The sequence below is a fragment of the Stegostoma tigrinum genome, chromosome 17, assembly GCF_030684315.1.
Source record: "Stegostoma tigrinum isolate sSteTig4 chromosome 17, sSteTig4.hap1, whole genome shotgun sequence".
Classification (NCBI taxonomy): domain Eukaryota; kingdom Metazoa; phylum Chordata; class Chondrichthyes; order Orectolobiformes; family Stegostomatidae; genus Stegostoma; species Stegostoma tigrinum.
The window spans coordinates 15,461,061-15,485,822 of record NC_081370.1 but is presented as its reverse complement, the minus strand read 5'-3'; the positions used below and the strand labels follow the sequence as shown (position 1 = coordinate 15,485,822).

The window sequence follows — 24,762 nt, the reverse complement described above, 5'->3', positions numbered from 1 at the left end:
CAGACTGGTTGTCCACATGGAAATTCAAATGGTTGACTCATGCTCAGAAACAGATATATTATCAACATGCTTTAGTAGGACCACTTTGAGAGGATGAAATAACCAATGATAGACAAATTACTGGAGAAGATGAGGATCTGAAATTGTCCAGCATGAGATGATAAACAAAAGAGCCTGGCACAAAAGAGAGCACCAAAATCACAATTTATTTCAGTATTAAAGAAAAACTGCAGAGGCAGTTTAGACTTACTTGCCAGTGACTTTTAAAATCAAAATTAATTCATGAGATTTAGGCTTTGCTGCTAGACCACATTTACTGCCCATCCGTAGATGCCCTTGAGAAGGGATGGTGAGTTGTCTTCTTGAAATTCTGCAATCTATTTGATGCAGGTAAACCCATAATGCCATTAGGGAGAGAATTCCATGATTTTGGCCCAGCGACACAGAAGGAACAGTGTTACGTTTCTAAATCAGGCTGAAAAGTGGCTTGAAGAGGAACTTGCAAGTGATGGTGTTCCTTTGTGCCTGCTGCCCTTGAGCTTCTAGAAGGATTTGATCAAGCATTTCTAAGGTGGTGGCCACAGAGTCTTTCTGAATTTCTGCAGTGCACCTTGTAGATTGTACATACTATTGAAAACTGAGCATTAGTAGTGGAGGAACTGAATTTGTAAATTTGGTGCCAATCAAGCAGACTGTTTTCCAACATTTTGCCCATGTACGTAACCTATCATTATCTGTCTGTAACCTGTTTGTATACCCCTCGCAACTTGCCTTTCCAAATTGTGTCATCTGCAAATTTTGCTACAGTTATGTTCATTTCCTTCCTCCAAGTCATATGGCTTATAAGCAGTTGCAGTCCCAGCACTGATCCTTCTGAGACCTCACTGTTTATAGGTTGGCAACCTGAAAACTAACCACTTATTCCCCTCTATCTGTCTCCTACTCATCAGCAAATTCTTTATACATGATAATGGGGGTGGCACAGTGGCTCAGTGATTAGCACTTCTGCCTTGCAACACCAAGGACCCAGGTTCAATTCCACACTCAGGCGACTGTCTGTGTGGAGTTTGCACATTCTCTCTGTGTCTGCATGACATTCCTCTGGGTACCATGATTTCCTCCCGCAGTCCAAAGAAGTGTAGGTTAGATGGATTGGCCATGCTAAATTGCCCATAGTGTTCAGTGATGTGTAGCTTAGGTGGGTTATAAGGAGGTGGTTCTGGGTGGGATGTTTCAAGGGTTGGTGTGGACTTGTTGGGCCAAAGGGCCTGTTTCCACACTGTAGTGATTCTATTTCTATGTCTATAATCTGCAATTTCCAGCATTATGGACTTTTGTCCTATATCATAACTTTTCAGAAGGCATCGTGTTGAAAGCATTCTGGAAGTCCAAATACAGCACATCTACCAGTTCCCCTCTATTCCCTTTGGTTGAGCCTTCCTGAAAAATCTCTAATAAATTAGTCAAACATGATTTCTCTTTAATGAAGTTATACTGACTCAGCTTGATTAGATTCTGATTTTCTAAATATTCTATTATTACTTCCATAATTAATTCCAACAATAGATGTTAGGCTAATTGACCTATAGTTAATTGCCTCCCTCTCTGTTTGATCAGGGGTGTCAAATTGGTAATTGACCTTTGGTACTTCTCCAGAATCTAATGATTTTTGGAAAATTGCAACCAATGCATACACTATTTCTGAAGTTACTAGGGCCAGAGGAATTGTCTGCCGTTAGCCCCATTAGTTTATCTAATATTACTTTTCTAGTGATGGTGATAGCACTTAATTCCTCCCCTGTATTCTTCAGTATAAATGGGATCTTCCAAGTATCTTCCACTGTAAAGGCTGATGAAAAATGTATGTTTTACTCCACTCCTATTTCCTTGTTCCCATAGTTATCTCCAAAATTAATTTTCTAAGCAGCCTACGTTCACTCTGATTTCTCTTATCCTTTTAGCATATTTGGAGAAGCTCCTCTTGTCAGTTTTTCGGTTTTTATATTCCTCATGAGTTTGTCCTAGTAGTTCATTTTCGCTGCCCTTATTATCTTTTTAGTCCTTCTTTGCTGACTTATGAATTGATCCCAATCTTTGGGGCTATCACTGACTCTTGCCCCCTTGTATGTTTTTTTTTAATTTCAACTGAATACTGTCCTTAATTTTCTTGCTCAGCCTTGGGTTGTAAACATCTGTGTTTAACTTATACACAGGGCGTTACAATGAAATGAAAATATAATTAGCTAAAGAGAACTGGACAGATAGATTGGCATTTGATCAGTCTATTCCTATGTTAGCATCTTTCCTCCACAGTGGGATATATTTTTGCTGAGAGTCATTTTAGTGATTGGAATGAGGTCAGCCAGGTAGACCTCATTGAATATGAGTTCCCTGATTGGAGCTGTTAGGCTGCTCCAAACAGGGAACTCTGGCTGACAGATAAGAACAGGAATGTCAGGGGATCTGTTCACTCTTGTAGCCAGTTCTGAGTTAGCTGGATCAGTGTCATGTACTATACACATGTAAACAATGGATGACTTGGTGACAGCATATCAACCTTCATGGAGTTACTTCAGTGGCAACAAGAGCAAAATACGACTCTGTAAAGATTCATCCACAACAGTTGTTGTGAAGTGGAGTAGGCATTGCTGGCACCATGCCACTATTTGACTCGTTCAATCCTGCTGCCGAAGACTGGGTCCAGTATATGGAAATAATGCATTATTCTTTCTAGGCAAATGACATTGGGACAGATGAAAAGAAACAAGTAATTCTCCTGACAGCCTGTGGAACAGCAGCAGGGGCCTGACTTACCTTGAGGCACCAGATACTAAAACCTGTGATTGGTTGGTGGATTTAGCTAATGAATATTATGGCTCCAAGCCTCTTCTAAATCTGGGACACTGTCAGTTTTACCCAATAGTTTAAGAACCCCAGGGGATCTTTGTCAGGATTTTTGATGAGGTTAAGGTGACTGGCATAGGAATGTGATTTTGATTTAAACCAAAGTCAGATGCTGAGAGACTGTATGTGTGTTTAATGATGTGACCATGCAAAAGCTCCTACTAACTGAAGCCCAACTGAACTTCAAACAGGCACTACAGTTTGTCATTAGAAATACAGCAAGTGGAGCTTATGAGTTACAGGGTATTCCGATGGAAATGCATCCTTGCAGACCAGGTGAGCTTGGGGAACACCACTTGAGTGAAGGCAATTGCATAGCCTCACTCAGATTAGAGGCACTCTAGGTCAGCCCACTGCAAAATCCTAAAAAACAGCCAAGCCTTAGCCAAATGGTTGAAAATTTCTTGAAGAGCCAGCTGGCAAGCCATTGTAGTTGCTGCCGGTATGGGGACTTGAGACAGTAAAAGAACTCCCACTAGGCCTGAATTGAACAAGAGAACTCATCAGCCAGTACCCAGGGAAGTGCACATCCTGGAAAGTCCTCACACATCTGGCTTGGAACAGTTAAATTGCTTCATAACATCCAAATGGGAACCACTCAAAATAAACATCTGGCTAAATGGTCACACCATTTAAATGGAGATTGATACCAGTGCAACTGCGTCAGTGATTGCAGAACCAGTCTTTACCACAATTCACTCTGGTCTCCAAACCTTAAATTTGTATGAGACCTTGGCTAGACTGAGAACCTATACCAGGGAACCTCTACAGACTAAGGATATAATTTTGATTCAATGGAGTTATTTCAGTCATGAATTATCTCCTTATATGTCTGCCATTGCTTTCTTACTGCCATTCCTGCTACTTTATCTGTCCAGTTCCCTTTGGTTAACTCTATCTCTATTTTATTGTAATTCCCTTTGTATAAGTTAAAAGCAGTTGTTTATGACCCAAGTTTCTCACTCTTGAACTGAATATTAGATTCTATTGTGTTATAATTACTGCATCCTAGGGGATCTTTTACTTTGAGGTAATTTATTAAAACTGCCTCTTAACCCAGTACCAGATCCAAGATAGCCTGTTCCCTAGATGGCTCCATGATACATTGCTGGAGGAAGAGGCTCTGAGAGCAGAACAAATTCCATTGAATTTTGCAGCGTAGAAATAGTCCAATCTGTCCGGTAAGCCTATATCTGTAATAATGCTGTACACTAGTTTGCTCCCACCTTATTTTGTTTCAATTTATCAATATACCTCCAGCCCTTTCTCCCACATGTTTTCATCTAGATTCTTTCTAAACTAATCTTACTCAATTAGTCCAAATGATTCTTGTTAGTCATAAATTCCATATTCGCAACACTTGAACATCTTTCACCTGAAAGAACATGCTTCGCCTGAATTCCATGTTATATATACCGATATCTCACGTTTCTGACCCTTTGATTTGGAATTCCACTTAAATATTGGTCTGCATTTACTTTTTTAAAATTGTTCATATTTTTAAAGGGCTCTCTCAGGTCATTTCCGAATATTTTCTAGAAAAATGAGCTCCAGCATGATAAGCTTTTCCTGGCACAGTTGCATCCTTTCATTTCTATTATCAACTTCTGTACTTTCATAAGGCTTGTACATACTTTATTTGACAATAGAACTGTACACCTATATTGTCTGATCAACATTTTTTTCTCGCTTTTGTCATCAATTGTCTCTGCTTTTGAATTCTATTTCTTTAGAAATCAACCCCATGACTTTGCTCATATAGCTTTACTAACTAGTGTAGCTTTGGTTGTTTAAGATCTTTGCCCCTTTTTCCTTTATGCTTCTACTCCTATTTAGACTCTTTATATTCCATGAATATAGTGGAATCCATATTCTTACAAAATGCGTCACTCTTTAGTAATCTGTAATGAAATTTGCATTTTATTTACACAACATTTTTTGGCTGTTTTAATGACATCCTCAGTCACATTTTCCCTCAGCATTTATCAAGCCCCTAAATCTGCTGTTGTGCTCCTAATTCCAAGTCCAAATCACTATGCTCTGTTTTCAGTTTTGTAGCCAGTCTGTTTTCTGTTGGAGATGGTAAGAACTGCAGATGCTGGAGTCAGAGATAACACAGTGTGGAGCTGGACAAACACACCAGGCCAGGCAGCATCAGAGGAGCAGGAAAGTTGATGTTTCGGGTCAGGACCCTTCTTCAGAAATTTCTGTTGTACTTTATTGGAACTGGTTTCTGCTTTTGACTAGCTGCTGCCACTCCTACTGTACATTATAACAAATTTTCTTAATATTTTTCTTTGAATTAGCCTTATCTTGCCTACCAGTTCATAGAGTACATTCATGTTTGATTTGGCATTGATACTTTGATAGATAACATCTTGATTAACCATTACTTGATGATCATTAGCACATGTGAATCAAGGTTACACCACACTTCCATTTAACAAATATGGGGATCAACTTGTTTTTCAGAACTACAATCTGTGGTTCTGGGCTTTAGAGCACTTTATAATATTACCCCAAAGTCTAACACACATGTTTTGTCCATAGTATTTGTCGAAGAGGCTGGGGATGGATACAATCTTGTTTGGTTACCTGCAGACAACGTTTGCTGTTATCCAGCTCCTGGGAGGACCCTTGTTTGGCAGGTAAATGTTTTGGAACAGGATTCACCAGGCTTAAACTTGTGTGAAACTTTCTTTTATGACATGGAGCTCCTGTACACAATGAATCTTGACCATCTAAGAACTGCTCTTCAAATCATCTCAATACTGTGAATCTCATGGACCTCCACTACATTGTGTGCCTGAACCCTGGAACTCATGAACTCCTCACCATTGTATATCTAAACTCAAAAGATTAATACCTGTATTCCAGTGGTTCATAAGATATTTTGCTTCTAGATTTATTACATCACTTCAGCTTTTCAAAGTTTCAGACTACTTTTTTCCTTGGAAATTTCCTTATTTCATTCTGCCAAGTATTGCTCTATCGCCTCAGCTTTGGCATTCTAAACTTAATTAAGCTACTATTAACTGTCAAATCATCTATTATCTTTGAAGTTCTGATCAAATCCGTGATTGTAATCTATTATCATTAGTATTATGTTTGATTCTTGTTTATCTTACGATGGTATTTTGAATAATGCTCGGTTCTCTCTCCACCTTCCTCATCTTGTCCACTCATTATCCAACCTATCCAATACAAATTTGTGCATGAAAAGTAGACAGTTCTGACAAAGCTTAATTAATTAATGACACTATTTCTAAGTAGGTGGTGGGATGTCTTATTGAAATGCTACAATCCTCTAGTGCTCCTACAATGTTTTACGAAAGGAAATGCACAGTTTTACTGAAGATTCTAATCTAGGTTCAGAATATTTTCTTCTGTATACTTGCCTTCCACACAGGCAATCTCCCTTCCTTTCATAATCTAATCACTGAATTGCTAAGTGTCAATGAAAGTCACTGAAGCAATAACAGCATTATTTTCTTAAAATTCTATGACAGTTTATTTTATATAATTTAAAACGCTAATCAACAGCTGTTATAAGACGATAAGACATAGGAGTGGAAGTAAGGCCATTCGGCCCATCAACTCCACTCTGCCGTTTAAATCATGGTTGATGGGCATTTCAACTCCACTTCCCTACACTCTCCCCGTAGCCCTTGATTCCTTTTGAGATCAAGAATTTGTCGATCTCTGCCTTGAAGGCATCCAACGTCCCGGCCTCCACTGCACTCTGCAGCGATGAATTCCACAAGCCCACCACTCTCTGGCTGAAGAAATGTCGTCTCATTTCAGTTTTAAATTTACCCCCTCTAATTTTAAGGCTGTGCCGAACGGGTCCTAGTCTCCCCACCTAATGGAAACAACTTCCTAGCGTCCACCCCTTCTAAACCATACATTATCTTGTAAGTTTCTATTAGATCTCCCCTCAACCTTCTAAACTCTAATGAGTACAATCCCAGGATCCTTAGCCATTCATCATATGTTAAACCTCCCATTCCAGGGATCATCCGTGCAAATCTCCGCTGGACACGCTCCAGGGCTAGTATGTCCTTGCTGAGGTGTGGGGCCCAAAATTGGACACAGTATTCTAAATGGGGCCTAACTAGAGCTCTATAAAGCCTCAGAAGCACATCACTGCTTTTATATTCCAACCCTCTTGAGATAAACGACAACATTACATTCACTTTCTTAATCACGGACTCTACCTGCAAGTTAACTTTTAGAGAATCCTGGACCAACACTCCCACATCACTTTGTACTTCTGCTTTACAAACTTTCTCACCATTTAGAAAATAGTCCATGCCTGCATTCTTTTTTCCAAAGTGCAAAACCTCACATTTACTCACATTGAATTTCATCAGCCATTTCCTGGACCATTCTCCTAAACTGTCTAAATCTTTCTGCAGCTTCCCCGCCTCCTCAGTACTACCTGCCTGTCCACCTATCTTCGTATCATCGGCAAACTTCGCCAGAATGCGAAGGTCCCTTCATCCCGATCATTAATATACAAGGTGAACAGCTGTGGCCCCAACACTGAACCCTGCGGGACACCACTTGTCACCAGTTGCCATTCCGAAAAAGAGCCTCCTATCCCAACTCTCTGCCTTCTGTCAGACAGCCAACCCTCAATCCAAGCCAGTAGCTCACCTCGAACACCATGGGCCCTCACCTCGCTCAGCAGCCTCCCGTGAGGCACCATATCAAAGGCTTTTTGGAATTCTAGATAGATAACATCTACTGGGTTTCCCTGGTCTAACATACTTGTTACCTCTTCAAAGAATTCTAACAGGTTTGTCAGGCACGACCTCCCCTTACTAAATCCATGCTGACTTGTTCTAATCTGACCCTGCACTTCCAGGAATTTAGAAATCTCATCCTTGATAATGGATTCAAGAATTTTACCAACTACTGAGGTTAGGCTAATCAGCCTATAATTTTCCAACTTTTGCCTTGATCCGTTCTTAAACAAGGGGGTTACAACAGCGATTTTCTAATCATCTGGAACTTTCCCTGACTCCAGTGACTTTTGAAAGATCACAACCAAAGCCTCTGCTATTTCCTCAGCCACCTCCCTCAGAACTGTAGGGCGTAGCCCATCAGGGCCAGGAGATTTATCAATTTTTAGACCTTTTAGCTTTTCTAGCACCTTCTCTTTTGTAATGCCTACCATACTCAACTCTGTCTCCTGACTCTCCCTAATTGTTGGCATACTACTCATGTCTTCCACTGTGAAGACTGACACAAAATACTTATTAGATTCTTCAGCTATTTCCTTATCTCACATCACTAACCGTCCAGCATCAATTTGGAGCAGCCCAATATCTACTTGTGCCTCTCTTTTGTTTCTTATGTATTGAAAGAAGCTTTTACTATCATTTCTAATATTACTAGCTAGCTTGCCTTCGTATTTCATCCTCTCCTTCCTTATTGCTCTCTTTGTTATCCTCTGTTTATCAATATCTTTGATAGCTTCATGATTGCTCATCATCAAATATCGTCCTTCAGTATCTCAGTAGGTCCTCTGATCTCAAATGGAATGCCTAATTCCACGATACAACTTAATAATAAAACTCTCTCCAGGAAGCTTGGTTTTCTAATTTATGTCAAACACTTCTTATTATTTCAATAATTTCTAACTGATTGTAAAGTTCAAGATTGCCTTAGATTTGAAATTGTGGGTAATTGTGGGACATATCAAGGAGAATTCTTTAATGCATTGTTCACATTTCTTAAAACACTCAAAAAACTTGTCTTATATTTTTTTCTTACTTGCAGTGTTTGTACAATGTCACTGTATCATGATGGGACATACTTCTTTGAACATTCCTCTCTTCACAATAAGCTCCACATTTGTTATATCCTCCTTACATACCCTTGTGTCTAAATCAAGCCTTTGTGCCTTGTTTTGAGAATTTGTAAATTAGAATATTCTTGTCTCCATCATTTTTCCAATCATGTAAAGACTACAGATTCTGGAATCTCAACCACAACTGCCCACTTTTATGTAATTTTCCCCTTCCACCATACTACCTACCCAACTTGGCTATGTCCAAGAATGCAAATTGTATGTTAGAAAGATAATGGTATGTTGGCATCATTGCGAGAGGATTTAAGCTCAGAAGCAGAAATGTCTTATGAAAGTTATGAGGGCATTTGTGAGATTCACCTGGAATATTGTGTGCCAATTTTACTGTCCTACTTAAGCAAAAATACACTTGCTGTAGATACATTGCAGCATAGGCTCACTTGGCTGGTGCTTGAGATGGCCAGACTATCTTATGAGGGGAGATTGGTTGTTGCTGCAGAGGTTGGGTGCTGTTTTCAACAAGTGTGCAGCTGAGTCATTTTAACTGAAGTGAGCAATGATTAGGAAGAGTAACAGTGATAATGGGAACTGCAGATGCTAGAGAATCCAAGATAACAAAGTGTGGAGCTGGATGAACACAGCAGGCCAAGCAGCATCTCAGGAGCACAAAAGCTGATGTTTCAGGCCTAGATCCTCCTTCAGAGAGGAGGATGGGGAGAGGGAACTGGAATAAATAGGGAGAGACGGGGAGGCGGACCGAAGATGGAGAGAAAACAAGATAGGTAGAGAGGACAGTATAGGTGGGGAGGTAGGGAGGGGATAGGTCAGTCCAGGGAAGATGGACAGGTCAAGGAGGCAGGATGAGGTGGTAGGTAGGAAATGGAGGTGCGGCTTGAGGTGGGAGGAAGGGATGGGTGAGAGGAAGAACAGGTTAGGGAAGCAGAGACAGGCTGGGCTGGTTTTGGGATGCAGTGGGAGGAGGGGACGAGCTGGGCTGGTTTTGTGATGCAGTGGGGAGTGGGGAAGAACTGGGCTGGTTTTGGGATGCAGTAGGGGAAGGGGAGATTTTGAAGCTTGTGAAATCCACGTTGATACCATTGAGCCGCAGGGTTCCCAAGCAGAATATGAGTTGCTGTTCCTGCAACCTTCGGGTGGCATCATTGTGGCACTGCAGGAGGCCCATGATGGACATGTCGTCTGAGGAATGGGAGTGGGAGTTGAAATGGTTCGCGACTGGGAGGTGCAGTTGTTTGTAGCGAACCGAGCAGAGGTGTTCTGCAAAGCGGTCCACAAGCCTCCACTTAGTTTCCCCAATGTAGAGGAGGCCACACCGAGTGCAATGGATACAATATACCACATTGGCAGATGTGCAGGTGAACATCTGCTTGATATGGAAGGTCATCCGGGGCCTGGGATGGGGGTGAGAGAGGAGGTGTGGGGGCAAGTGTAGCACTTCCTGCGGTTGTAGGGGAAGGTGCCGGGGGTGGTGGGGTTGGAGCGGAGTGTGGAGCGGACAAGGGAGTTGCGAAGAGAGTGGTCTCTCCGGAAGGCAGACAAGGGTGGGGATGGAAAAATGGCTTGGGTGGTGGGGTCGGATTGTAGATGGCGGAAGTGTCAGAGGATGATACGTTGTATCCGGAGGTTGGTGGGTGGTATGTGAGGATGAGGGGGATCCTCTGGGGGCGGTTGTGGCAGGGGCAGGGTGTGAGGGATGTATTGCGGGAAATGCGGGAGACGCGGTCAAGGGCGTTCTCGACCACTGCGAGGGGCAAGTTGCGGTCCTGGAATAACGTGGACATCTAGGATGTGCGGGAGTGGAATGCCTCATCCTGGGAGCAGATGCGGCGGAGGCGGAGGAATTGGGAATAGGGGATGGAATGTTTGCAGGACGGTGTGTGGGAGGAGGTGTATTCTAGGTAGCTGTGGGAGTCAGTGGGCTTGAAATGGACATCAGTTTCCCGCCCACAGCCGACGCCGCTGACGGAACCCCACCCACAGCCAAAACCGACGGAACCCCGCCCACAACCTCCACAGCCAGCAACCCCAGAGTAGACAGCCACACTGAGCCCTGCCGCATCTTCACCATCCCCGCAGACCTCCCACTGACCGAGGACGAACGGTCAGTCCTGAGCAAGGGGCTCACCTTTGTCCCCCTCCACCACGAATACCAGTCACGTTTGGACATCGAGCAGTTTTTCCGCCGGCTTCGCGTCCACCCTTACACTAACCCTCCCTCCACTGACCCCTTCACCCTCCTCCAACACAAGTCCTCCTCCTGGACACCACCCCCAGGCCTCCTACCCTCCCTTGACCTCTTCATCTCCAACTGCCGTCGAGACATCAACCGCCTCAACCTTTCCACCCCTGTCACGCACATCAACCTCTTCCCCCGCAGAACAGGCAGCCCTCCGCTCCAACCCCAACCTCACCATCAAACCCACAGAAAAGGGTGGTGCAATGGTAGTATGGCGCGCTGACCTCTACATCACTGAGGCCAAACGCCAACTCTCTGACACCACCTCCTACCGCCCCCTTGATCATGACCCCACCCCCCAGCACCAAACCATCATCTCCAACACCATCCATGACCTCATCACCTCAGGGGACCTCCCACCCACAGCCTCCAACCTCATTGTCCCCCAACCCCACACGGCCCGTTTCTATCTCCTTCCCAAAATCCACAAACCTGCCTGCCCTGGTCGACACATTGTCTCAGCCTGTTCCTGCCCCACCGAACTCATCTCCACCTATCTGGACTCCATTTTCTCCCCTTTGGTCCAGGAACTCCCCACCTACGTCCATTACACCACCCATGCCCTCCACCTCCTCCAGGACTTCCAATTCCCCGGCCCCCAACACCTCATTTTCACCATGGACATCCAGTCCCTAGGCACCTGTATTCCTCATGCAGATGGCCTCAAGGCCCTCCGCTTCTTCCTGTCCGGCAGGCCCGACCAATCCCCCTCCACTGACACCCTCATCAGCCTAGCCGAACTCGTCCTCACCCTCAACGACTTCTCTTTCGATTCCTCCCACTTCTTACAGACAAAGGGGGAGGCCATTGGCACCCGCATGGGCCCCATCTATGCCTGCCTCTTTGTAGGTTACGTGGAACAGTCCCTCTTCCGCACCTACAAAGGCCCCAAACCCCACCTCTTCCTCCGTTACAGTGATGACTGTATCAGCGCCGCCTCTTGCTCCCCAGAGGAGGTTGAACAGTTCATCCATTTCACCAACACCTTCCACCCCAACCACAAGTTCACCTGGGCCATCCCCAACACATCCTCACCTTTCTGGACCTCTCAGTCTCCATCTCAGGTAACCAGCTAGAAACTGATGTCCATTACAAGCCTACTGACTCCCACAGCTACCTAGAATACACCTCCTCCCACCCACCCTCCTGCAAAAATTCCATCCCCTATTCCCAATTCCTCCGCCTCCGCCGCATCTGCTCCCAGGATGAGGCATTCCACTCCCGCACATCCCAGATGTCCACGTTCTTCCAGGACCGCAACTTGCCCCTCGCAGTGGTCGAGAACGCCCTTGACCGTGTCTCCCTCATTTCCCGCAATACATCCCTCACACCCCGCCCCCGCCACAACCGCCCCCAGAGGATCCCCTTCGTCCTCACATACCACCCCACCAACCTCCGGATACAACGTATCATCCTCCGACACTTCCGCCATCTACAATCCGACCCCACCACCCAAGCCATTTTTGCATCCCCACCCTTGTCGGCTTTCTGGAGAGACCATTCTCTCCGTGACTCCCTTGTTCGCTCCACACTGCCCTCCAACCCCACCACACCCGGCACCTTCCCCTGCAACCGCAGGAAGTGCTACACTTGCCCCCACACCTCCTCCCTCACCCCCATCCCAGGCCCAAGGATAACCTTCCATATCAAACAGATGTTCACCTGCACATCTGCCAATGTGGTATATTGTATCCATTGCACCCGGTGTGGCCTCCCCTACATTGGGGAAACTAAACGGAGGCTTGTGGACCGCTTTGCAGAACACCTCCGCTTGGTTTGCAACAAACAACTGCACCTCCCATTCGCGAACCATTTCAATTCCCCCTCCCATTCCTCAGACGACATGTCCATCATGGGCCTCCTGCAGTGCCACAATGATGCCACCCGAAGGTTGCAGGAACAGCAACTCATATTCCGCTTGGGAACCCTGCAGCCCAATGGTATCACGTGGACTTCACAAGCTTCAAAATCTCCCCTTCCCCTACTGCATCACAAAACCAGCCCAGCTCGTCCCCTCCCCCCACTGCATCCCAAAACCAGCCCAGCCTGTCTCTGCTTCCCTAACCTGTTCTTCCTCTCACCCATCCCTTCCTCCCACCTCAAACCGCACCTCCATTTCCTACCTACCACTTCATCCTGCCGCCTTGACCTGTCCATCTTCCCTGGACTGACGTATCCCCTCCCTACCTCCCCACCTATACTCTCCTCTCTACCTATCTTGTTTTCTCTCCATCTTCGGTCCGCCTCCCCCTCTCTCCCTATTTATTCCAATTCCCTCTCCCCATCCCCCTCTCTGTCGAAGGATCTAGGCCCGAAACGTCAGCTTTTGTGCTCCTGAGATGCTGCTTGGCCTGCTGTGTTCATCCAGCTCCACACTTTGTTATCAATGATTAGGAAGAGTTCTGCCAGTGTGTGGCAGCATTGAGCTTCAGTTCTGAAAGTGGGTAAAAACAGTGCTGCACAGATGAAGAATGTAACGCCATCTATGAGCCAAATAATTCAATATTTACATTTGTTTTATGCAGTATATGCTTTCTCCCCACCCGAGGGTTCCAGAGGTTCTCAGTTTGACATTTAAACATTGGAGCATGAAAAAGATTCTTTGTGATTTCGGAGTGGAATCACGTTATTAAAGGCATGAGGCAGTAAAATAAAATGCCAAGTCACTTGGTGTCATTTCAATTTTTACTATAAAAAATTACACGCAAGTTTTCTTTTGAAAAAGTGACTCTTGATGTGATACATCAGAATACAAGCTGCATCATTTACAAATAAACATGAATATAATCATATAGGTAAAGTCAATCGCATAGCAATTGAATGTGGCAGATGAAGCCTGTCAGCAGTTTTTTTTGAGACAAACATTAAAGGGCACCTTGCCATGATTTGTTTCAGTCTCCTTTGCTCATTTAACTGAATGAACAATACTGTTCTTTTCAGAGGTATAATTGCTGGCTCCACTTTGAAGACTTGTGCTGCTCAGTGGGATCAAATGCTGCAATGAATTAATATTCTTCTCAACTAAAGCACTAGGAGACAACTTAAGACTAGAACATTACATTTTTCCTTCTGACTCTAGGATAAAGTAAGGTACCTGGATGTCGAGCAGATGAATTAGGAATAGTGACAGGTGGATAGAGCACCAGGTGGATACGGAGGGTAGAGAAGCAGGTGAGTGAGAAGTGGAGAGTGCCAGGTAAGTACACGAGTGCTTGGGTTAGGTTAGAAGTGGAAGAGTGGTGGTGGGGAGGGATGTCAGATCACTTAGGGGCAGAGGAATGTAAGGTTCATGTAGCCAATGAGTTGGGAGCTGGTGTTGGGTCAGATCTGGTTTGGCAGGTGATTGTTGGGTCTCGGGTGTGATGGGGGTGTTCAATTGAGGAGGTGGTTGTACGTCTATCAAGGCGAGGGGCATGTTGAGTTGCATCTGTTGGTGATGTCATCTCAGGGTGCGAGGAGGACGGAGTTGCAGGGGTGTCAGTCTAGAGAGGTATTGAAGTCGCAGGTGTAACTGGGGACGGTCAGTTGTCACTCTGATAGTGACCCAGAAGTTAGAGTAGATTTTTAATTCTGTAACTTCTCCTGGGTGACTATTCAACTTAGGTATTAGAATCTTCTAAATTCTCTGATTTTGGCCAGCTTTCTCAGAGGGTTGCAGATGAAGGGAAATTGCCAATTGGAATTTTCAATTTCCTGGGCAGTTCCCTCAAAGTCCGTTGCAATGGGAATTCTGCATGCTCCCAAATGCAACTCACCTCTGCACCGTTGCAACTGTGTGCTTTGGAATATCTAGGTCTGTGTTTCCAAATGTAAGTAAAGGCAGTCTGAAGTCCTGATGGTAACCTCTGACTGAGATTTAGAACATAGAACATAGAACAGTACAGCACAGAACAGGCCCTTCAGCCCACAATGTTGTGCCGACCATTGATCCTCATGTATGCACCCTCAAATTTCTGTGACCATATACATGTCCAGCAGTCTCTTAAATGACCCCAATGACCTTGCTTCCACAACTGCTGCTGGCAACGCATTCCATGCTCTCACAACTCTCTGCGTAAAGAACCTGCCTCTGACATCCCCTCTATACTTTCCACCAACCAGCTTAAAACTATGACCCCTCGTGTTAGCCATTTCTGCCCTGGGAAATAGTCTCTGGCTATCAACTCTATCTATGCCTCTCATTATCTTGTATACCTCAATTAGGTCCCCTCTCCTCCTCCTTTTCTCCAATGAAAAGAGACCGAGCTCAGTCAACCTCTCTTCATAAGATAAGCCCTCCAGTCCAGGCAGCATCCTGGTAAATGGCAGTTTGATGGCAGTTACACAGAGATTGACCTCTGTTAAAGTCCTTAGTCCCTCTTGGTAGAGACAGAGGAACACGGAACTGATTGGAGACTGCACATCAAAATATAATTGTAAATACTTTGCTGCAGCAGATCCACTTAATGGTAAGACTATCACTTATTTTCCAGTTATCTGGTTCTTAAGATATTTACCATCTCTAACACTAGCTTCTAAAGTGTCCGTTTGTTTTTGAAACTTCTATTGGCATGACCTGGCAATGATCTTCAAAGCAATCATACGACTTTGACTTTGTTATCTTGACTGAACTGTGGTCTTCAAGTGGAATTTTGGTAAGAGGACACTTTACATTTTAAATGTAGCTGTTTTGCAAACTGACTTAAAAGTGTGTATTTTCTTAATTGTCACAGGATAAAACCTGTTTTTTTTGCAGTGAAATATTTCTACCTTTTGATTATCTTAGCTGTTCTCTATTGAGAGATGCTTGGAAATTTATCTAACTGTTCTGTGCTTTCCCACAGTTGACACTGTAGTTATATATAATTATAGGAATCCTGATAGAGTATTCTTCTTTTTACTGTTGACAGGTTTGGTGATTTATTTGGGGGGCGTGCTGCCCTATCACTGGCGTACCTCTGCTCAGGGTTTGCCTACCTGCTGTTGGGTCTTTCGACGAGTGTGCCACTGCTTTTCCTTTCCAGAGTGCCCACAGTCTTCATGCATGGGATGCAAGGTACATGCATGGTACTTTTTCTCATCTTTCCTTTTCTTGACTTGTTACTTCTGTGACCAATTTTAAAATGTATTTATTTCCTTTTAAACTCTCCCAGCTGCTCAGATGATTGCAACTGATCTGTCTTCAGAGTCAGAACGGGCAGGTGCCCTGGGGAAGCTTGGTCTCTCATATGGCGTGGGGATGATCATTGGCTCTACAGCTGGTGGTTTGCTGATATCTAATTATGGGTAAGTACTAAAGGCTATGTTGGTATGTGCAACAGGCTTCAACCCAGCAGTCGAAACACTCACTCTCAATTCTCTCAGCATTCATGCCCCTTGTTGTCCGACTCTTGGCAAGTCTATATGTGGTGGTTGCACACAGACCCAACTGGGCTCAGTTGTGATCTCCTCCAACCTGAATGACCTGCTTATGTCAAGCTCATTCCTTAAACAAAATCAGACCTGTGGGGGAAATAAAGAAAAACAATTTGGAATGAGGCAAGTTTACAATTTTATTTTCAAAATCCAAAGGTATAGCACTAACTTATTGAAACACAGATTTTAATTTGTAACTAGTGTGTGAAGTATTTATCAATTTTATATGAGCATCTTCTTTCTTCTTCCACTGAAGGTGTTGATTTCTTGGTGGAGTATATTTCTTTCGTCCCAACTTGTGCATGTACCTAAATAATGTGGTTTAGCAAGTTATTTGTAGTGAAATGATAGCAGGAAGAGGCTAATGCCTAAAACCAGTCTGCCTGTTGTGGGTTTATGCACTTTGCAGCAGTGTGCAAGGGTCATTCACCAATTTGACAAACTGATCAAGAATTCTTGATACATTACCAACCACAACTGCATTGATTCAGTTTATCCATTGTGCTCATACAAATGTACTTTCCATTAAAATTTAACAGGAGAAAAGCATGGCCTGCTCTCATATTGTGTAACCAATGAAGCTCATTTGCAAATTCAGCATTCAGTTTATAAAAATTGTACCCAGGCTAACAAATGTACAGCGCCTTTAAGTTAAATTGGCTTCTGGATCAGACCTTGTACTCATCTGAGAGTTTTTGCACCCAAAGCAATTCAAATTTGTGTTCACCTAAGAGTTTGATGTGCCAAATTAAAACATGTGACTCAGTCAACACCCCCATAATTGTTTTAAACATGTTAGATTTAATTTCTCACTCAAAATTTAGATTGTGCATTCCTTGTATGGCTTTGACTTTCCCTACTTTTCTTAACTGTATGCGCCTGACAAAGGCATGTTTTGTATCCAATAGAGAAAACAGTTTGTTTATGACACTGAATCCACCTTAAGGTGAAAATGCTGCCATTGCTGCATGTGTAATGATTCAATTCTGTTGCAATTTAATAACTTCCCTACTTCAGTGATATCCAGTATCTCTCTCTCAAGGCCGCATCACCATACTGAACATAAAAACACTCTGTTGGAGACCTACATTGACCTCGTATCCTCTGGAGATCTTCCCTTCACTGCCCAGCATCATAGTTCCCCAATCTCACAGAGTGTGCTTCTACCTCCTTTCCAAAATCCATAAACAGGACTGCCTTGGCTGCCTCATTATTTTACTCTGTTCCTGCCTAACTGAACGAACTTCTTCCTATTGCAGCTACAAATATTTTTCTTGTCTTGAAAGGTCTGTTCTTACATACATCTGTGAGTCTTTTGATGTCCTATGTTATTTCAACAATTTCCAGAGCCTAACACTAACTACTACCACCTCACTATGGATGCCCATTCCCTCAACCTCCATTTCCCACAAGGACGATCTCAAAGCTCTCTATTTCTTCCTTGAATGAAGTCCAAACAGCCCATTCCATCTACCACTCACATTGCGTCTCAGCCTGTACAACTTCTGACTTCCTTCAAATATAAGGTTTCAGTATGGGTCTCAGATACCTTTCTTTGTGTCAGACAGGTAGAACATTAATTATTCCAGTGCTACTCCAGTCCCCTTCTTTTCTTTTTCGAGTACATTGATGACTACATCGTATCACTCTTTGCTCTCCTCATGAAGTAAAAATTTGATTTTTGTTTCTAATTATCACCCTTCTAACACCTTCAACTGATTCATCTTTGAGTCCTCTCTTCCCTTCTGCAACATTCCTTTCTCCCCTTAAAAATAGGATGTGGCCTAATGTTAAGTACAAATCTTTGCTCTCCCACCGCTGCCTTGACTGCATTGTTTCACACCCAGCTTTCTGTAAGAAGTCCATTCCATTCTCCTAGTTCCTCCATATCTTTGTTTCTATTCAGCTGATGCAAGCATTCTCATCAGCAGTTCCAAAATGTCTCCCTTTTTCCTTAACTGAGAATTCCCAGCCAAGATGATGGACAGGGCATGGTGTCTCAGTGGTTAGCATTGCTGCCTCACAGAGTCAGGGACCTGACTTCTATACCCTCCTCTGATGACTCTCTGTGTGGAATTTGCACATTCTCCCTGTGTCTGTGTAGGTTTCCTTCTGGTGTTCTAGTTCCCTCCCACAGTCCAAGGATGTGCAGGTTTGGTGGATTGGCCATGCTAAATTGCTCATAGTGTCCAGGAATGTGCAGACTATGTAGATTAGCCATAGGAATGCAGGATTACAGGGATAGGTTAGGGGAGTGGGCCTGAGTAAGATGGTCTTTGGAGGGTCGAATGATCTTCTTCCACACTATAGGAATGCTATGAAAATGATCCAGCTCACACGCTTCTGTCCTCATGTCTGCCCCACCCTCCCAAACCTATTATTATGTTCACCTTGAGCTCACTTTCATCCTACTAGCCTCTGTACTCCATGGATCATCCTCCTCTATTTCTGCCCAGTCCAGCAAGATGTCAGCATGAATGCTCTGTACAGAACATTCTCTCCTTGACAATCAGGTTCATCTCTGTCACACGTAACACCCTCTCCCTTCCATACAGTAACTTTTGAAACAAATGTAAGAAATTCAGCACCTGACTTTATACCTCCTGCATTCTCAGTTCAAGGCCTCAAACACTATTTCCATGTTCAACAATGATTTTCCTTTATTCATTAACGTGATGAGGACGTCACTGGCTAGGCAGCATTTATTGTCCATCCCGAATTGCCTAGAGGGCAGTTCAGAGTCAACCACATTGCTGTGGGTCTAGAGTCACATGTAGGCCAGGTAAGGAGGATAGTTTCCTTTCCGGAAGGACATTAGTGAACTAGGTGGATTTTTTCCAACAATCGGCAATGCATTCATGGTCATCGTTAGATTCTTAATTCCAGGTATTTTATTGAGTTCAAATTCCACCATCTGCCATGGTGGGATTCAAACCTGGGTCTCCAGAATGTTATCCAGGCCTCTGGATTAACACTCCAGCAATAATACCACCAGGCCGTTGCCTCCCCTGCATTTTTTTTAAACTTATTTCGATTTAGTTTATTTACATTTTCAATGTGGTTTCTACATTTGGAAGGCTGTGCCCTGACTGGGTGATCGCTTTACGGAATCCGTCCATTCAGTCCGCAAGCATGACCCTGAGCTTCCAGTTGCTTGTTGTTTTAATTTCCCCCACCATTTTCCCATGTTGACCCATCCATTCATGTCTTGCTACAGTTTCACTAAAGCCTGACACAAGCCTTGTCTTTAACTTAGTACTCTGCATTCTCTGGACTCAACACTGAGTTCAACAAGTTGAAACCATAATCTCCGCCTTTGCCGTGTTCTCTGAGTATTTTTCATATTAATTTTGCAGCGTTGGCTTTGATTTGTATGGGGGTCCTTGATACAAACTGGGATTAGATGCCAGAAAAGTTCAAGTTATTTTTCCCCATTAGGATAATGTAAATAGGAACTGTAAAGTCATAAAATCACTTATTTGACACTTAAGGCAATTTCTCCCAGAAGAAACAATGAAATAAGGTAGGGACTAGGGATTGTTGCTTAGGGAAATGTTGTGTTTCATATCTAGCAACCAAAATAAGCATTATATGTACTATATTTTCTAATATCCACATGTGCAACTGTTGCTGGTAACAAGGATCTCAAGGATTAGTGAAAGTGTCAAGCCTGGTTTTCCAAATCCAATTTGATTGATTTCCTTCAATGCAAGTCACAAATTCATGCACACAAACATCATCTACTCAACAATAAATCCATGGTAGATTTCTCTCTCCTCATGCAAGAGAAAGAGGAAATTGTTTCCACACAGTGTTGCAGATTTAGAAGCAGCCTTTTACAAGAGGAAATTGTTTCCACACAGTGTTGCAGATTTAGAAGCAGCCTTTTACAATCTTCTGCATGCTTCCAGTCACCATTACTGCAAATTTCTTACACCTGTTTCTGTGGTCATACTTCAGCCTTTCCCTCCCATATAGTGATTTGGATTTCCATTGCACAGTGGTTTGAATCTACCCCTCATGATTCTGACCTATCTGTCTTACAATGGTTCTGATCTACATTGGCAGCTCTCAGCCTCATTCTGACCTGCCTGTCATGTCAAAGTTCTGACTGTTTAGTAAAAACTGAAAAAAACGCTCCAGATGCTGTGAATCAGAAACAAAAACAAAAATTTCCGGAGTAGTTCAAAAGGGCTGGCAGCATGTGTCGAGAGTAATTGGAGTTAGTGTTTCGGGTTGGAAAGGTCACTTGACCTGAAACATTAACTCTGATTTCTCTCCACAGATGTTGCCAGACCTGCTGAACTTTTCCAGTAATTTCTGTTTTTGTTTCTGACTATTTTTGTCACTTTGCACCGGGTATGCTTTGATCACTAAGCACTGAGTATCAAGGCATGATTCTTTGACCCAGAGTGGGGAGGGGGGTCTGTGTGATATACGTGCAAGTAATGAGTTGTGCTGTATGTCATGACACAATGATGTGGGGAAATTTTATTTAGTTCCCCAAAAAGTCAGTAATGTGAATGCCATGTAATGTTTATAACAATATCCTGCACCCATTGCACCTTTCTTTACCTCATCATGTTACATTCATATGGTTTTTGAGTAACCATTCATGCCTCTTTTGGACACAAACTTTATTTCTTTACTATATCTATTATTACTCTGTTTATTTCATCATGAACCTTTTTGTTATTTAACCTCACCCACCCTGCAATGTATCATGGGCTTTGGATTGGCTCTTTTGTGCACTGAGTTCACTGTGCTCTGTGAGAGGCAAGACAGACTGAGCTTGATTTTCCTTCATTGTTCTGGCTATAGCTAGGCTTTAAAATGTGTCTGTGGTACATGATATGAGGAGAAAGATTTGAGGTTCATGGTTTCATTCTTATATGTGTTATTCTGACATTGTGCTACATTCTGTAAAGCAGAAGGCAGCAAAAATTTTAGTTTGAGATGATTAAAATAAGTCTTGTACTTTATATAATGCCTTTCCTGATCCCAGAATGTGCCAAAGCATGCCAGTTGAAACCTTAGTGCTAGTGTTGTGGAAAGAAAAAAGACAATTTGCCCAGAGCAAGACCCATAAACAGTAACAAAGCATATGAAAATCTGTTTTTAATGTTGATTCGGGAATAAATGTTGAGAAAGTGCCATGAAATCTTATGTTCACCTCAGAGGGCAGGAGGAGTTTAAATCTAACATCTGCAAAGCAGCATGTCTGGTAGTTTGTAGCATTCACTCAGTACTGCACTGGATCATTAGTTTTTATTTTTGTACTCAAATTTCTAGAGTGAAACTCAAGTTATAGCCTTCTGACTCAGATATGAAAGTGCTGCCCACGAAGTCATGGCTAACACCATTAAATGAATTGTCTGTATACTGTAAATCCCACAGGATTTGTTGATGCTTGTTTTAAATGATAACATTATAAAAATCTGTCTGCTTCATACAGGCTCGGTCTGACAGTTTATGCTAAAAATAGTGAGTATTCTTCATTTGACTGAGTCAATGTTTGATACACTGAGCTTTCACCCATCTGCAAACTGGAAATTTTCTCTGAAGCTGCTCACTTTTCCTTGGGGCAACCTCAAGCACACAACTTGCTCACTGATGCCTCATTCAATTAGTTTGCAAGTCTAAATGATGAGTTTTGACAGCAGAAAGTATCAGACTCAAGTTAAATCTTATGCTCACCCATCAGCCCCTTATACATCTTCCAAACCTATTTTTTCCTATTTACAAATGCTGAATCTGCATTGATTGAGGACTGAGCCTGAGGCCTTCTGGTTTGTTTCAAGCAGGTTAGCATTGAAATACTTTGATATGCTTTACCTTAACTGTTATGTACATTGACAAAGTGTTAGGAGATGGTTTAAGCAAATGCCAGCCAAATGTTCTCAAGGATGTCTCTGTGTCAAGCAATAACATCATCATAAAACAATTCCCGCAAGCAAGTGAACACTTCCATAATAAGAATTGTTAAAAACAGTGGGGAAATGAGCAGTAAAGTCCAACAGGTTTTAGCCTGGCTTTCTGATCAAGCGTTTGTGTAGTGGTGAGTGCCTAATACTGATCGCTGTCCAGTAACCTCCCCATAAAGTGTCCATATGGTTGTCAGCAATTTGGATTCAGCTAAGAACACTAGGAAAAACTTTCCTTGACGATTTTTTACTTATCCACCGTCAGTACCGTGGAAGCCGTGCAGAAAGAATGTAAAAGCTGTGTGAGTGTATTTTTTTTAAAAAAGGCATCAAATTTAATTTTCTTGGAAGAGACCCTAATATCCAGGCTGTTCTTCAGCCGAAGAAGTCTACGTTCTTGAGCAGTGTTGCAGCTCACCCAAGGTAGCACGCTGGACATTTAACCTCACTGTTCCTGGAATCGGGAAAGATTCCCCGATTTACCTAACTTTCAGATCTAGGTTGACAGAAAACGAGGCCTTTTTTTCTGTGCTTAACAAATATTACTGTTTATTCATTCACAGATGAGGATGTTGCTGGCTAGATCAGTATTTATTGCCCGTCCCTAATTACCCACAGGGCAGTTGAGAGACAACCACATTGCTGTGGGTCTGGAGTCACATGTAGGCCAGGCCAGGTGAGAATGGAAGTTTCCTTCCCCAAAGGATATTAGTGAACCAGATGGGTTTTTCCTTGAAATCGGCAATGATTTGATTTTCACTATTAAACTTCTATTAAATTCCAGATTTTTATTGAATTCAAATTCCACCATCTGCCATTGCAGGATTTGAATGCAAGCTCCCAGAATATTACCTGGATTAATGGCCCTGGATTAAGTAGTACCACAAGGCCATTGTCTTTAGGGTCCCCTAAGGAAGAAAATCCTTTCCTGGTATGTCCTACATGTGACTCCAAAACCCAGAATCACAGCAGTATGGGTGACTCTTGAAATAACGTGTTTAGCTCTATTAATCTAATATAAATACGGGTAGTTCTCCTATAACGCAATAGTTTCCTTCTTGTGTGACCTCACGTGAAAATCGCATTATAGGGAAATCGCTGTGCTGTACAGCAGAAAGTTTGTGTTATCCAAACAGCAACGACTATTCATCAGGAACAAAAGGAAGGGTCACCAGCCCCAAAATGTTAACTCTGATTTTTTTCTTCACCGATGCTGCCAGACCTGCTGAGCTTTTCTAGCAACTTCTGTTTTTGCTCCGGACTTTCAGCATATGCAGTTCTTTTGGTTTTTGCCACCATTCATTAATCATGTTACATCCAATTTGCGTTAACAAGTAGGTATGAGCATTGTTAGAGGTGGGCACTGTAGTCGAAATCCTCCTTTTGGTAATTTATGAAGCCTTTTGACAGGAGTGTGATGAAATACATATAATATATTATAATTTTAGATTTGTATTTAAAAATAAAGGCAGATGAATTTGGATTAGCTCTTTGAAGTTTGTTTCTAAAAAGTTTAGGAAATCAATATGGAACATTGACCTGAATGCATCATTCCTAAGAAGGCATATGATCACAATCAAATATCTTGGAGATGCCCTGGAGTGTTTTACTGCATAAGATATTTATGCTGTCAGGCTTATGACAGGCACATTAAAGCAATTTATTTAGTTTTTACTTCGGTACGTAAAGTTCACGGTTAGTTCAGAAGAGTCCAGAGTTCAGTTCAGATGATTCCTCCAAGCCTTGGAACCGGACAATTCAGAAGGATTTCCATCTTCTGAAACTTCCAGAAACAGTTGTGTTTGGATCGAAGTCTTAAGTTGTTAGAACTGAGAAAGTTAAGGCAGTCAGAATTGTGAAAAGTTCATTCCAGTATATGCATAAAGGAATGGATAATGTTGAAAAACAGGTTAAAACTTTGTTTTGCTGTTTGTGTTAAGAGTTTTCTAATTGTAATTCACATTTTTATACATAGCTTTGTTTGTTTTATTTAGAAAAAAAGTCTTTTGAAATTTATATAATAAACCAAAGAAATGCGCATGCTGCGATCTGAAACAAAAACAAAATTACTGGGGAATCTCAACATGTCTGGCAGCATCTGTGGAGAAAAAGCACACTTACGTTTTCAAGTGACACTTTGGACTCCAGAAGTTAGCTCTGCTTTCTTTCACAGATGCTGCTAGACCTGCTGAGTTTCCTCAGCAGTTTTTGTTATTTTTTTGTAATTTTGGGTTACTTTTGCAAAAATAAAAGAAATAATAAAATAAAAGAATTTTATAAAATAGATTTTATTAAAATAAGGCAGAATCTGGTCAAAGTAGACTGGAACCATATCTCATGAGTTAACTTTTCCAGGAATTCTTCAGTCTGAGATGAAGTGAGATGAAGTATTATTAATTGGTCCTTGAGCTCAGAAAACTTCAACATGCAGTAAATGTCCTAATCCTTACACTCATGTAAGAACATTC

At 42.6% G+C, this 24,762-nt stretch overlaps 1 protein-coding gene across 5 annotated transcripts in view; it reads left to right on the top strand.

Annotated features, from left to right (window-relative positions):
- slc22a18 (solute carrier family 22 member 18) overlaps positions 1–24,762 on the top strand; it is a 99,776-nt gene that overhangs the window by 20,183 nt on the left and 54,831 nt on the right. For 4 of the 5 annotated variants that reach the window (XM_048545129.2, XM_048545130.2, XM_048545133.2 and 1 more), the window contains 3 exons: positions 5,455–5,552; positions 15,866–16,011; positions 16,109–16,241. In XM_048545129.2, coding sequence (XP_048401086.1) covers positions 5,455–5,552; positions 15,866–16,011; positions 16,109–16,241 — 377 coding nt within the window. Of the gene's footprint in view, positions 1–5,063; positions 5,088–5,454; positions 5,553–15,865; positions 16,012–16,108; positions 16,242–24,762 lie in introns of those variants that run through there. The other variant, XM_059651989.1, reaches the window with a different exon arrangement.